At 37.1% G+C, this 15879-nt stretch overlaps 1 protein-coding gene across 1 annotated transcript; it reads left to right on the forward strand.

Moving 5' to 3' along the window:
- The first annotated feature begins 500 nt into the window (after positions 1–500).
- On the forward strand, positions 501–12783 carry LOC110098963 (protein FAR1-RELATED SEQUENCE 5). Its single transcript, XM_020825939.2, has 2 exons — positions 501–675; positions 8241–12783. Exon 2 carries the CDS (start codon positions 8369–8371, stop codon positions 10484–10486), a length of 2118 nt encoding a protein of 705 aa, XP_020681598.1. The 5' UTR covers positions 501–675; positions 8241–8368; the 3' UTR covers positions 10487–12783.
- The last annotated feature ends 3096 nt before the right edge of the window (positions 12784–15879 follow it).

The raw sequence follows: 15879 nt of genomic DNA on the forward strand, positions 1-15879 counted from the left end.
AATTCTGAAATTTATTTAATATGATACTTATTAAATCATATGAAATTATTTGACCCTTAATTCAAAAATTACAATTAGTTCATTAAAAATTTAAATTTAAATTGAATTTTAAATTTAATTTTCATTTTAAAAAATGGCTATTTATTAATTTTAATTATAATTATCTTCAATAAATTATTATTGTAATTAATATAATTTAAATTTAAATTAATTATCAAATAATTTAATTATTAATTACAGTACTAATTATTTATAATAATTAATAAGTTATAATTATAAATAATATTATTGGAAGGAATACTTACAATTGAATATTAATTATTTGAAAGCTATTTAAACAATTTTCTTGATTAGTAAGTATTTTATTAATTATTGATTATTTATTTAAGTATTCTATTAGTAATTAATTAAATTGGTAATTATTTCATTATGATTTAGAATTAATGCTTACTAATTAGTAATTACTAAGTATTTTATCTTCGATTAGCCTTAGGCCTGTAGGGTTTGCTTTTATTGGCATGATCGCATCCATTTCTCGTTTCGCTTCGCCTGATCGGGTGAGGTAGAGTTTCGAACGAGTCGCTGCCTCTACTTGTCTGATCGGAAGTTTCGAAAGATAGATAATGTTCTCCCTTCGCCTCCTTCGACGACGACGGCAGCTCGTTCGATGCGACGGTAACCATCTTTCTCCCCTTTCGCGCACTTCTTCGGCCAAGTCCCATAAATCCATATATATCCGCCGAACCATAGGATTTAGTAAATCTGGGATTTACGGCAGAAACTGGGATACGGGGTATTCATTTCGCTGTAAGATTTAAGAAGCACATTTTTTTTAGTTTGGCAGGATTTACCGCAAATCCTGCGAAAAACCTGCTTCAAATCCGATACCAAACAGCCCCTTAAGCACGCCAATCCGCATATATGTAAAATTACTAGGACCCTTGCTTCGTTATATTTCTTTTTAAAAATTTTTAAGTGGCTAAGCAAAACAATAATGTAAGAATTTTTTTTGAATTTTTATTTCAAGTATAACCATCCTCATGAGGACTATATATATCGCTTCAAAGTCATGATTCCAGTTGTTTTGACGGCTTTAGGTACAAGTTTTATGAATTTGAATAAGATGTCGCTTAAAATTTATACAAACCTTTCTTCAGTTAATTTGATTTCTAGAGTTTCATCTTAAACATACATAACTTGACTTTTAGTGAAGTTAGGCATCATGGAGAGAAGAATTGATTATTTAAAGAACAAATTTAAGTTGATTGTAGAGAATAAATGAAATTTTTGATAAGCCTATTGAAAGAAGAAAACAATATTCAGAAGGTCGAAATGACACTGACGAAGAAAAACGCAATTATTAAGTTTGGGATGGTTTCTTTTGTTTGTTCTTTCTTTTAATGTGTTGTCTATTAGTTTACCTGCATTTTTTTGTTGCACCTAAGCAACATGTTGATGTGGGAAATGGGGGAACTGAGATACTTTCAGGTGTTTGTTTGGCAGCACATGAACAATACTTTTCATAAAGATTTTATGAAATTGGCAAATCAGTTTCAACAAAAAAGAACATCACTTTTCTCAGAGTAGGCATTGGAATTTCCTAATCCGTCATATAAATGACAATTTAATTTGATCATCAATTACAAAAGTTCATCTTTGGCCAGGAATGTTCTCAATTCCCATTAACCTTGTTATTTCCTTCCAACAACAGAGCATCCCTTTATTTTGTTAGCTTTAAATTTGTATACCTAGGTGTCAGCAAAACAAATTATTCAAAAGCCTTTCTTTTTTATGTTTAGCTTTAACTTTGAGCTGCATACCTGAAACAAAGGTTAACTTACAAGCAGCCTTTCTGAGAAGAACCTTGTGTTTTCCATGTAATTACGCACTTGACTCACTTAAAAGCTCTCATAGTGATTTAGACTGCACTTGACTCCCTTATTGATGATCAATGCAATTATGTTTGTGAACCTATAAACATAGCATACTGAATGTACAAGATTAAATGCTGTTCACTCATGAGTTCTTCTAATTTTAAAATTTATCATCTGACTTCTAATACTTGAATTTTTTGTGCCCCCTTCGAACTTTAGATTGTGGGACTTGATAGCACTCAAGTTTTTGTTCTACATGAACCCTCTCACTATTTTGAATTTCTATGGACATTTGCTTGTTCTTTCTGCAACTGTTATTGTTATGTCCTCTTTATTTACATTTCGCGCTGTGGAGAATTACACTATTTATGCTTAGCTTCTTTCTTTGAGAACCTGTAGGGTGTTCATCAGGAACCTTTCTTCTCATCTTGGGTGTAGATCTATAAAATTGTGGGGCAATGGTGGTATTTTATCATGTTTAGGTTATTCTTTGAAACCATTAATTGGCATGATGTTGTGCTCATAAAATTTTTAAGTGGTTTTCACAAAATAATAATGATTTGACATAGTCTTCGCAGTTATCCATTTTCATATGGATTGCAGCACAAACATGAACACATGATAATCTAGTCTATTCCCATCTCTTGCAACTGCATGATGCAAACTCCAAATCCACAATGAGTTGAGCTCCATATATAGTCGTGATTTGATAGTTATTGCATTAAATTTTATACTAATATATGTTATAGCTTCATATATATTCTTTCCTAATATTTTCCTAACCCTTTGGGCACAACTTCTTAGTCCATTTCATGATTTTGTCTCTATTTTCTTGCATTCCTGTCATCACCATGTCTTTATTGCTTTCTGGCATCAAAATAATTGTCAATTTTCTTGCACTAAGAATAAACGCATTAAAACATTCACACATATTATTTAGTAACATGTCACATTTTGAGTGCAATTGAAATTGAAATTAAAATGCCTTGACTTATAAAATTTTCATTTCTTTCATCCTACAGGTGAAGCAATTAACTATTGTTGACCTTATAACTGCTGACAAATTATTTTAAAATATAATTTCTTTAAACCCTACTAACTTGAAGGTTGGTGTGATATCTGAGAAAAAAATTATTAATAACTGCAAGAAAGACATTTTCAAATGCATTATTAACCATTTCTATTTATTCTATAATCTATGTGAGGCTGAAATTATATTGATTTTTTAATTAAATCATGATATCTACCAAGCAAATCTAAAAGTCACCCCCAACTCTTCCTTGTTTCTTCTTCGATTATTACCCATGCAATCAGAAAGTGTGCTTCCATATAGTGTAATTGCAGTTACAAGTTCACGCCCTTGTCGGCCCTTCAGAAAAGCATCAATCCACCCTCAATAATTGGCCTACAACCTACTTTAAAGCCTATTTTGCATGTTGCAAAATCAATGTATAGTCTAACAGATATTTACCAACCTTCCAAATTCGAGTCCTTGTTTGTATAGAAATAGTAGATCCTGGATTAGTCCTTGCAATTTCAACACAGTAATCCCCATATTTTATTTAATTGGTCATTTTCACTTAAGTGAATCTATTTAAGAGTCTTTTGCACAACTTTGCTTGCTTGTGATTTGGACACATGAAGCTTCAACTCATCCATCACTTCTCTTTTGAAAAACTCACACTTAAAATGTGGTTTTACCGTTTTTTTTTTAATTCATAGCTATAACAAAAAACTTTGTGGCTTATTATTATAAGTTCGTGAACAATTTAATCTACCATGAATTACTTCGTCTTGCTTTGAAGCATATATGAAATATAAGATCTCTTATATATGACTTAATTTCATCTTTTATGATTTTTTATTAAATTTAATTGCTTTTAGTATCTTGATTGACAAGTTTTGTGCTACTACTTTGAACATCGCTTGTGTTGAAAAACATACTTCAAGTTTGGAATTCTCTAACTTTATTCTAGGGTTGATGGAAGGTCACTTCATCTTATTATTTTTATCACAAATATAAGCACTTGCATGACCACTTGAGTCCAAAGAATTAATATAATCTTATTTTCTCCTAAAATTCTAAATATAATGATTATTGGATAAACTAATATTTTGTTTGTTCTTATCTTGAAGACATGAAATTTAATAGAAGGGTCTACATTCTCTTCAACCAATTCAATATCCTTTCAAATCTTGTCATCGCTATCATGAAATTCGGATATGCCTTGGAGATAAAAACAACGAACAAATAATGAAAAAACTACAGAAATGCTAATATTAATGGCTGATTTTGGATTATAACTTCAATTCAAAAAATAAAATACATGTGATCTACAATTCGAGAGATAGATCTGCTCTCTCAAACAACCTAGACCCCACTAGGAAGCCCTCACAAAAAGAAAACTACAACATAAATCATACTATTTATAACAAATAATAAACAACAAATACCAAAACAACCCTCCCCAATCAGCCCCCAAATCTGTCCTTTTCAATTAAGAAACATCTCATAATTAATATCTTCCAAATTAGCCCCCAAATCCGTCTTCTTCAATTAGAAAACATCTCCTAATTAATTCCCTCCAAATCAGCCCCCAAATCTTCCCTCTTTAATTAGGGAACATCTCCTAATTAATCCCCTTCAAATCAGCCCCCAAATTAGCCATCTTTTCTTATTAATTTTCCTCCCATATTTGAATTCAAATAGGAGATCTTTCTCTAAGTAATTCCCTTTTAATTACACTCATAACATAATAAATTATTGCTTTGTTGTGCCTCACAAGTGGGGCCGAAATCCCCCTGAATTTGATTCCAGCTTTCGACCCCTCCACTACTGGCTGGGCTGGCTTTGTTGTGCCTCACAAGAGGGGCCGAAATCTCCCTGAATTTGATTCCAGCTTTCGACCCCCCGGTCTAGCCTCCCTTGGCCTGCAGCCGTAACAATACTCCCCCCCCCTCCCGCACAAAAGACGCATCTTTCCCTCAAGGTGGAAGGATGAGATGTTGTTTATGGCTTTCTTCAGCTGCTCATTAATGTTATCGTCCACTGGAACCAAGCTAGAGCTTTTTCATCCAGATATAGGCCTGCTGACATAAACTTCTCTTCATCAGCCCATTCACCATGAAATACATAGCCACCTGGTACACCCCCCACCCATAGGCATCCTCCCCTTAAAATGTTGGTATCCTCAACTTCCTCACCCTAATATTTCTACAAACCCAATAGCTTCTTCCTCTTCCAGTGTAGCGGTTGTCGTTATTCCTTCATGTTTCCCTCGTGTATCGATGGTGGGACTCTCACCTTTCTTCCATCTGTTTTTGCATGGCACGATCCCATGAATCAACTAGACCCCCTGAATCTCTGGTTGCCCACTCCCCTTGCCTGAAATGCCTCTCATAATGGTCGGGCACTCCACCACACAATTCCCTCCTTGTTGTCGCCCCTTCGGGAAACCTCGATCCACTCTTTATCGGAGCCTTAGGAGGAGGCTCTTGATGGACGAAACTCTCCTCGTGGAAGCCCTTCCATCTGATCTCCTTTCCCTTAGATTCGGCCAAGGGAATCCCAATCAAATCTTAGTTAGGGTTAGTAATTGAAACCATCGGTGGGGTTTTGGATCGCATTTCCATGAGCTGTCTCTTCATCTCCTCTAAAATTTCCTTTCTCTTTGGTTCGGCCCTAGAAATCATCGGTAAAGCTTTCAATTGCATCGCGATCATTTTCTTTATCATATCTTCTAAGTTTTCAAAGCGGTTCTCTATGGATGAGAGAGCCTTCCTTTCATGGATGAAAGTCTTTCTACGATGGTTGAGAACTCCTCCACCAACCAGGATCTGATTTGCTCCATTTTCTTCCAACACCTCCACCTTTGACGCCATAGGTCCCGAAAAAGTGCTCTGATACCAATTTGATACGCCTTGGAGATAAAAACAGAAAACAAACAATGGAAAACTACAAAAATACTAATATCAATGGCTAATTTTTTATTATAACTTCAATACGAAAAACAAGATACATGTGATCTATAATTTGTGAGGTAGATCGGCTCTCCCAAACAACCTAGACGCTGCTAGGAAGCCCTCACAAAAAGAAACTACAACAACTCTCAGATAAAATTCTTTACACCAAACATAACATAAAACCTATTACTTATAGAAATAATAAATAACAAATACGAAACAACCCTTCCACAAGCAGCCACCAAATCTGCCATCTTCAGTTAGGAAACATCTCCTAATTAATCTTCTCCAAATCAGCCCCCAAATATGCCATCTTCAATCAGGAAATATATCCTAATTTATCAGCCCCCAAATATGACCTCTTTAATTAGGAAGCATCTCCTAATTAATCCTCTCCAAATCGTCCCAAACATCAGCCTTCTTTCCTTATTAATTCCCCTCTTATATTTGAATTCAAATAGGAGATCTTTCTCTAATTAATTCCCTCCTTAATTACCCTCCTATCATAATAAATTATTGCTTTGTTGGGCCCCAAAAGTGGGGCCGAAATCTCCCTAGATTTGTTTTCCAGGTTCAACCCCCGCCACTGTGTGCTGGGCCGGCCGGTCCGCCTCCCTTGGCCTGCAGCAGTAACAAATTCCTCATAATTATTCAACCCATCATACTCATAGTTTTCATCATCTTCATTATCATCATCACCACTACTACTTTCATTTACCTCTAAATTCCTATTATCATTGTTTTCTGTTTCCACATTAAATACCATTAAAAATTATTATAAATTATTGCATCTTCAAACCAGGCAGAAACTACATAGCATAATCTGTCATTAAAATTCAACGTTTCCTACTTCACCTATCAATTCTCTCATTTCGTTATGATGTTCAAATACTTTGTGATGAAATCAATGAATAAAAAATTTGTAAACCTTACAATAACTAAGAATAAATTTTCTACAAAATCTTATCAACTAAAAAAAAAAACATTATAAATGACTCAGACTTTTTTCAAATATAAAAATAAATTAATCAATCTACAAATGAAACCTATCATATGGTGGATTGAAAAATTATCTCATTTAGATCCTCCTTATCGATGTTTGCTTGTGCATCTGGTCTCTGAGCTGCCACCCCTAATACTTTTTCAAATTTCGTATTGCCCTTATCACTCTAGATTAGTACCATTGAATCATTATCCACCTTTAAAAAAATTCAACAAAAGCCCTACCAATGATATTTGGCAAAATACTATACTTTTTATCAGTCCTTGCACAGCCTTAAACTGCAACACACGACATCTCTGTGGACAACCTCAACAACCATCATCGGCCTTTTTCCTTCTCTATTGTCAGACGTAGCATCCTTGATCGAAACATGGTCTCTATTTTCTATACATTGTTCATTGTAGTCCTCTTGTTATTCGCATGCAAGCCTTCGCACGTCTCAACAACCGATATTCAGCAATCGGTATTGCCTCGCTCGCTCGTATAAGAAATGAAACTAGAGATTATGATAAATTAAAAAAAAAATGAGAAGCTATATTGAAGAAAAATATAAAAGGCTTATGTGCTTGCATCACTTTTGATGTATGAAGCTTTTATTCATGTAAATAAAATTCTTATGGTGGGATTAATTCATATCAATTTTGAAGAGTTTTGGGGCCAATTTAAGCACATTAAATGGTATGAGACTGAAATGACCCCCATTGAGAAGACCGTGGACCATTTTTATCATTTTTCTTGATTTTTTTTTTATAAAATTCTAGTTTTTACAGGGAATTTTGTAATTTTGTTGATTTATTCAATGATGGTAATCGTTTAATATTTACAAAGATACACACTTGTATCAATAGTATGCTTAAGAGTTGACATGGTAACCATAAAAAAAAAAAGGTTAACCATTATACCGTTCTAGTTATGATTATAACTTATGTGTATTTTGTAAATTATTTATTAGAAGAATCTAAATAGTTGGTTATAATCAATTTACTTTATCACTTGCAAACAATATTGAATTGATAGTGTTCTGAATTATTAGGCATATGACATTTAATTTGATATAATATTTATCTTTGTCATAAATAGTTGGTTATACTATTTAAAATGTTTAATATTTTACTATTATAGCTAAATTACAAATTTGGGTGGGTTTTCTTCTAAATTTAAATCTTTATTCACCAGTACAATTCACGTTTGGTCTATCCTTCTCCTCGTGACTTTTTCATTGATTTTATCTACCTGCTGCATTTGTGGATAGTACACTTGCTATTGCAGTTGCACATACAACTCGATTATCTGTTTCTTGTTCCAAGTGGGAGCCACTTTAACGTCCTCTTTTATGCCTTTTCTAAAGTCTCTTTACTGGGTTCTACTGTAACAGTCTTGTCCTTCGCATGGTTTTGCAGGTTCTGAACTTCTTTTCAGGAATGGGATATTGAGTAAAATGGCCAGTTTTTTTTTCAGAATAATGTTACCATTTAAAATAATGTTTAGGGAATGATCGATAGCTGAAAGCTGTAAGCGACTTCCTGGAATGGCAAGTGAAATACTGAAGCTGAAGGAAAGCATTTCAGCGGGGAATGCTATATCTTCTGCATCTGACACTTCCAGGGAACTTGATGGCGGTTCTGGCATATTTGTTTCAAAAGAAGTGAAGCTCACAGACGGAATTCTTGCTCAGGAAGGCAATTCACAGTTTGAGCCAAAGGTTGGAATGCTCTTCAATTCGGAAGAGCAAGCTTATGAATTTTATAATTCTTATGCAAAGAGAAAAGGTTTTAGTGTTCGAAAAGGTCATCTTTCACGAAGGAAGGATGGGAGTATTCGGGATAGACACTACTTGTGTAGCAATGAAGGCACACGGCAGGAACATCGTACGCACATAACAAAAAAGCCACGGGCAATTGAGAGAACAAATTGTTTGGCTCGCATTGAATTGAAAGTTACTCGTGATAATGCATGGACTATAAGCAAGTACATTGATGATCATAATCATCCACTTGCAAGCCCAAATAAGATACACATGTTGAGGTCTCATAGATCAAAGTTCCCTCCCCATCGTGCATTTATAAGTGAATCGGACTATATGGGAATCAAACCGGTCCAAACATGTGGAGGTCAGGTAGTGGACGCTCGCTGTGCAGAAAGTGCAGTGTTTCTTTACAAGAACCAGAGCTGCAATTTATTGCAAAGTAATCGGACCAGAGACCTTGAGAAGGGAGATCCACAATTCATCTTGGATTTCCTGAAAGCCAAGCAATCGGAGGATCCTACTTTCTGTTATGCAGTGCAGCTCGATGAAAAGGACCGGCCTACCAACTTTTTTTGGACAGATGCTCGATCTATATTTGATTATAGTTACTTTGGTGATTCAATTTTATTTGATACCACATACCGGGTGAGCATTTATGACATACCCTTTGCTCCATTTATTGGTATAAATCATCACAAGCAAATTGTTGTTTTTGGTGCTGCTCTACTCTTGGATGAGACTATTGAGTCGTTCTATTGGTTGTTCAAGACCTTCTTGGAAGCAATGTCTGGAAAACAACCAAAAACAATCTTGACTGATCAATGTGACGCAATGTCAAAGGCAATTGTCATGTCAATGCCTGAAACGTATCACCAGTTTTGCTTATGGCATATTCTTGAAAATGCTCCAAAAATTATTCCACATATTTTCAGTCGTGACCCCAGCTTTGAGAGAGACTTTGAGAATTGCTTATGTGAAGGTTCCTCTGAAGTTGATTTCTACAAAGCATGGGAAAATCTGATATCCAAGTATGGTCTCATGAACAATAGATGGTTAGAAGATTTATATGCGGCCAGAGAGAAGTGGTCATTGGTATACTGCAAAAAATCATTTTGTGCCACCATGACAACCAAGGAATGGAGAGATACCATGAACAACAATTTCAAAATGTTATTCTATAGGAAGTTGCCTCCTTCAAAATTCATGGTGCAGTATCATAGGGCATTGAATCAGCTTCGTGAGAAGGAATTATGTGAAGATCATGAATCAAGGGTTTGTAAATCTGCCCTGCTAGCTGATATACCAACATTAGTGGAAGCTGCGGAATATTATACAAGAGCAATATACAAGGATTTCGAAGATGAGTATAAAAGCCAGCTTGCCTGTCTCTGTGAACCTGTTGGAATAGAGAGAAACGTTTACACTTTCAGGGTCTCCATTCCCCAGAAACGTTCTTTCGGTCTTGTCGAGTTTGATTCATCAAATGTCTCAGTTGCATGCAGCTGCAACAAATTTGAATCAATGGGAATTCTTTGCATGCATGCACTTAAGGTTCTTAACTACAACAACATTCTTCACCTTCCAAGTCGATACCTGCTCAAGAGGTGGTCAAAGCATGCCAAAGATGGAGTGGCAGCAGACCAGCATCTGAACGCTGAAGATCAAACTGTTTTAGATCTTCATTACTTTCAGGTTGTACGTAAGGCCATTGCAGTTGTGGTTAAAAGTGTCTTCTCGAAAGAAGCCCTTGACCTTGTTGAGCGTAGGCTTGATAGGTGCATGCAAGAAACTGAAAATACGTTGCCAAATGCTACACCAGATAAGCAACTAGAAGACGTCATCATTGTCCATAATCTGCAACAGAGTAATGCAGTAGAAGCGAACAACCTTTTGTTTTGATGGATTTCAGTATAATCTGTCCTATAGATCACTCATTGTTATTTATGCATGTGTTTTGTTCCTAAATTAATATAATTCTTTTTCTAGGGGCACATTAGAGTGTTGGGTTTGGGTTTAATATTGGTGAAAAATATGTTGGAATATCAAATATTTGGCCCTCATTTAAGTTTATTAGGCTAATAATTATGGTCTCCTAGTGGTTTTAAACTTCCTAACAAATGGTACTATGGCAGACGGTGTGATATATATATATATATATATGATGTTAAACAAAAAAACTCTTCTTTCAGCATGACTAATTGATGTGGTCTCACAACACCTTACTATTCCGCAAGCACACCATATACAGCACATGGTATATTTTCACCTCCACTAGTTCCTGCTATGATAACTAATTTTGGGACTGTAGTACAATCATTATCCTTATTTTCTACTTTTATGCTTTTAGTAACTCTCTCTACAGAGTATAGATAGGAAGGGTGTTCATACAAAAAGGATATACTGAATATTATCACTTTACCTTCAGCTTAAGAAAACCTTTACTCTTTGTTTTCTGTTTTGTGCCCTGTTTTCTCTCCAGGTTGCAGGACATCGTCACGTCAACTGGTATCAGAGCTTGGTTGGGTGAACGTAGGCGGAGGTGTGATGTGCTGGGATGGCCGAGAGTAGTAGGCACAACGCCCTTGACGGCGATCAGGGCGAGAACGCAATGTGGGCGGCACAATCCAAGATACTCAAGTAACTAGAGGAGCTCGATGCTGAATTTCGCTGATTTTCCACAAAGATGTGTCGGAACTTCAAAGCCTAAAAGTAGGAGCCGATAATACTCAGGCGGTAGCTCGAGAAGCCTCATCGAACCGCCGAATGGGTCCACAGAGGGGGCGTAATGGGAGGCGTCCAAATCTGGATGCACACATTGACGAACCCGAACTTAGAGCTTTAGATATGGAAGCCGCATTCCAGCAACAATAGAGATATATGTCCGATTCAGCTGAAGATGGAATACTTGGGAATTGAGTTCTCAGGTTCGGGGTGCCACGTAGACCCCAGGGGGAGTTCCAAGTCAAAATGGATATTTAGTTCTTTGAATGTCGCTTGCATATTGAGGACTACCTTGATTGGGTAAGATCAGTTGAAACATTTTTTAAATACATGGACATCCCCGCCGACAAACAAGTGAAATATGAAGCATGTAAATTAAAGGGGGGAGCAAGCGCTTGGTGGCAACAAGTTCTACAATCGAGGTATAGAGAAGGGAAGGGCTTGGTTCAAAACTGGGCACAAATGAAGCAACTACTTCGCAACCATTTCTTACCTATTGATTTTGAGCAATTGTTATATATGCAATATCATTAGTGTAACCAAGGAAACATGAGTGTTAGTGCTTACACTAAAGAATTCTATCGCCTCAGCGCCCGGAATAATCTCAATGAAACTAATAATCAAATTGTGGCATGTTACATCAGCAGGTTGAAGGATAATATCCAAGACAAGTTAGAGTTAAATTCTATATGTACTTTATCACAGGCTGCGAATTTCGCCTTGAAAGCTTAGATGCAATTGAAGAAGCATGCCTGCACTTTTAATAACTGACGACATTTTTCTGACTCAACTATAGCTAATAGCAAAGCTCCCACTAACACTTATAATAAGCCAATAAATAAAAGCAATACCACTTCTGGGCCACCTCCACAAGTCTCCAAAAACAAATCCTTGGCCAAGTTAAAGGCTCCGATTAAGGACAATCCTTACAACAGACCGAACACCTTGAAGTGCTTATGATGTTTTCAGCCGTGTCATAAGTCTAATGAGTGTCCAAATAGTCAATAAGTGCAGATTTTAGAAGGCAAATTTGTAGCCCAGCAAGCTACAGCTGAAGGAGATGATGAAGATGAATATGATGAGGTTGAAGGGGATGATGGGGAACCAGTGATATGTGTTTTTTTGGAAAAATTGCTGCTAGCTCGGCGTCAGTCTAATGTTTCACAATGAAACGCCATCTTCAAGACAAAATGATGGGGACATCGACAAGAGGTTTCGACGCATTTATCAGAGGCGACACAAGAGATCGATGGCCATGATGGAGAGTCTTTACTTTTGATGCATTTTCTGTATTACCATTTTATGTATTAATTATTTTATTTCAGTTTTTGCCCTTATGGGTAGTTGGTTGCTTTTGTAGCCCAAGGGGCATTCTAGTCTTTTGTTTTATTTGTCATTTCGAGGTCTATATATATGACCATCTTCTTATGTATGAGGGGATTTTTTTTGGGATGAATGAAAAGTTATCTTGGTGATCTCTTTGTGAGTTCCAAAACTCCTCTAGATCTCTTTATGAGTTCTTGAGGAGAATGCTTTAGATCTCTTTGTGAGTTCTAGTGGATGTGGTGTTGAGGTTAGTGGTTTTATTTTCGCATACACCTCCTTCTTTGATCCTCTCCCTCAAGAAATCCTTCCCCACCGAATTCCTTGGAAGAACCCGAGCCCCTACCCCCCTTGCCGCCAGCCCCTTGGGCTCACAAGCTGCCGGCCACCTTCCCACCTGTCGGCCGCCTTCCACTCGCCGGCCTTCTCCCCCATAGCCCCCATATTGAAATTCAAATTTCGAATTTCAAATTCTTTTCAAATTGAGAATTCCAAATTAGGAAAGTTTTAATGATGAATCCAATTTTAAATCAAATCAAATTGGATTTAATTATTTTTCTTTCCTAGTCACCCTTACCTATTTGGAAACCTCCTCTCCTCCTCCCCAATCCCCTCCCTCCTCCTTGATGCCGCCGGCCCCTTAATGGGGTTTCCCATTGAATGCTCAGTCAATGCTCCTCCCCCTTATTTGAAATCTAAAATTTGATTTCAAATATTTTTAGCCCCAATCTCATTAAAACTGAAATTAATTTCAGTTTTAAAACCCCTCATCCATCTCTCTCCATACCGCCGACCCCTCTTTGGCTCCACCCCATTAGGCCTCCATTCATGCCTTAATTGCATTCAATTTGGATTCAAATTTCAAAAGTTCTCCCTCCCAATTTATTCAAAATATGATCTTAATTTCAGAATTTTGATTAAACCACATCACCCTCATCCTAACCTAACTTCTACCAAAACCCTAGCCTCCTCTCCACCTCTTACCCGCCCCTCCTCTCAATTCATCATGTATGGCAGAACTCGAATGAAACTTTGGATTTGTGGCATGACGATCGAGATCAAGTCGACATCCTCGAATCGCCATTCTTTGACGTGGGCTTTGATTTCGACAACACCGTTGAAGAATACATCGACCTTATCCAATACACCTTAGTTGACGTGATCGACGAGCAAAGGTCAAAGGGACATTGGATCATCATTGGACGACCACCTTTCTCCATCACTCCGGCCACCTTTCCAAGAACGATGATCCTAGGTTTCTTCTTCCTCGGAGTGACCTCGATTCTAATGTGGAGACTCTTCTTCCGCTAAAGCCTAGACTATTTGAGTGTATGGGCTCCAAAGGTAAAAGCTTCCATTATTAAATCGTGGATTCTTGTTTACAGTCATAGCTTTACAATTACTCTTTGCATTTACTTGAATTGTTTGGTTAATCGACTTCGCTCTTCTTTGCCTAAGCAAGTTAAAGACTAAGAAATCTGAGGATCATTCCATGTTATAAGTAATAACTTTATTTTGGGAATACTTTGTTAAATTGCTCTATTTAATTTCTTAAGTAACTCCCATCGTTTCACATCATTTTTGGTATTAGAGGATGGTTGGCATGGTTCTCTTGTTTAGAAAAACATCCTAGGATCTAGCCTTTCGTTATAGTTTAAATATTGCATGCATATCATCCCGTAGTTAAAATTTATTCACTGTTTTCACTGCTGTCCTTGCATTTCCTACACGCATTTAATAGAGTTTAAGTCATTCTAGCTAGTGTCTTAGTGCTGCCATTAAACCCATAACAATTCTAAGTGCTTAGGACAACTGCACCCTTAATATAAGCTTCTGTCCTCACTGTTCCAGCAACTTTTATACACCATTTAGTGAGCTTAAAGTCGTGTCTAGGTGCTGTCCTCACCCTAGTGGTATCCCTATAACATTTAGACGACCTGGACCATTGTTTAGTTTGCTGTCCTGATTTTTCCTGCTGGTATTGGTGCCTTTTTAGTAAGCAATTCAGTGTGTTTAGATGCTGTCCACACTCTAGAAACCTTCCTAAACACTTAGACAACTCTATGCCTTACTGTAGTTTGTTGTCCACATCATTCCTGCAAACATCTAGTGAACTGTAGGCTAGCTTCTTAAGATTTTAGGTACTGTCCTCAACCTAGCAAACTTCCTGAGTGCCTAAGTTACTTAACACACTAGTGTAGCTTGCTGTCCAAACAATTTTTGCACCCTTTAGTGAGTTTAAGTGAGCCTACTTAGTGTCTCAATGACGTCCCTTACACCCAATCATCTTTGAGTGTCACTTGACGCTTCTCAATGGACCCGATAAGACTCCAAAAGAGATTAGATGAGATCGTTAACCTAGTGGGCACTATGACTAGAATTATGACGGAGAAACCTGTTGACTATCCCCACTCTAATTACGTGCCCCACTCTGCTTATCAACCTAGACCTGAGTCTAAGCCACAACGACCTCACTTAGAATCACATGATCGTCTACCCACCTTTGATGGTTCCTTGGACCCTTACTACTTTAGGGAATGGGTTAGACAATTAGATGACTATTTTGAATCGCATGATATCCCTAATTCTCGCCAGTTTAGCATTGCTAGGTCACACATGAGCGGTAGTGCTCTTTAATTTTAGATGAGGTTGGAAGATCATAAAGAGTCTCGTGGCGAATACCCTACCTCCGATTGAAAAAATATGAGACGAGAACTTGGATTAAAATATCTTTCCCCTATTTATGGTCACCCATCCTTTAGTAACATCAGGGTTGCTGCCCCACCATGTAGGTCCTCAACAAACTTTAAAGGCCGACCCTTTATTGGGTCTTCTGTTGGACCGGTCCCATATGACTCCCCACTTGGGCCGACTCCTAGCCATCCCCGTCAACCTTTAGCCTCCCCACCCCTTGACCCTGCAAGTATGATTATAATAAAGAAAGACATTAAAAAAGAAAAGGTCCCTGGAACCTGAGACTGAGTGCATCCATTTCGTTGATGCTAAGGATATCACTGATAACAAAGAATTCTTTGAGGATGAAACAAAAGTGATTGCTCCCAGCATGACTTAAACCCTAAGCTAGGAAAGTTAGAACCTTTAAACGTCGACACCTTAGCTCACCCTGATCCTAGTCACCTCAAGGATATCTCGTTGGATAAGGTCTGCCTGGATGATATTAACTTAATCTCGAAAGGAGCTGATGTGGTTGTGAGCACCATGAAATTAAATTCGAAAGTTTCTGACTT

Source organism: Dendrobium catenatum, unplaced genomic scaffold, assembly GCF_001605985.2.
Source record: "Dendrobium catenatum unplaced genomic scaffold, ASM160598v2 fragScaff_scaffold_402, whole genome shotgun sequence".
NCBI lineage: Eukaryota > Viridiplantae > Streptophyta > Magnoliopsida > Asparagales > Orchidaceae > Dendrobium > Dendrobium catenatum.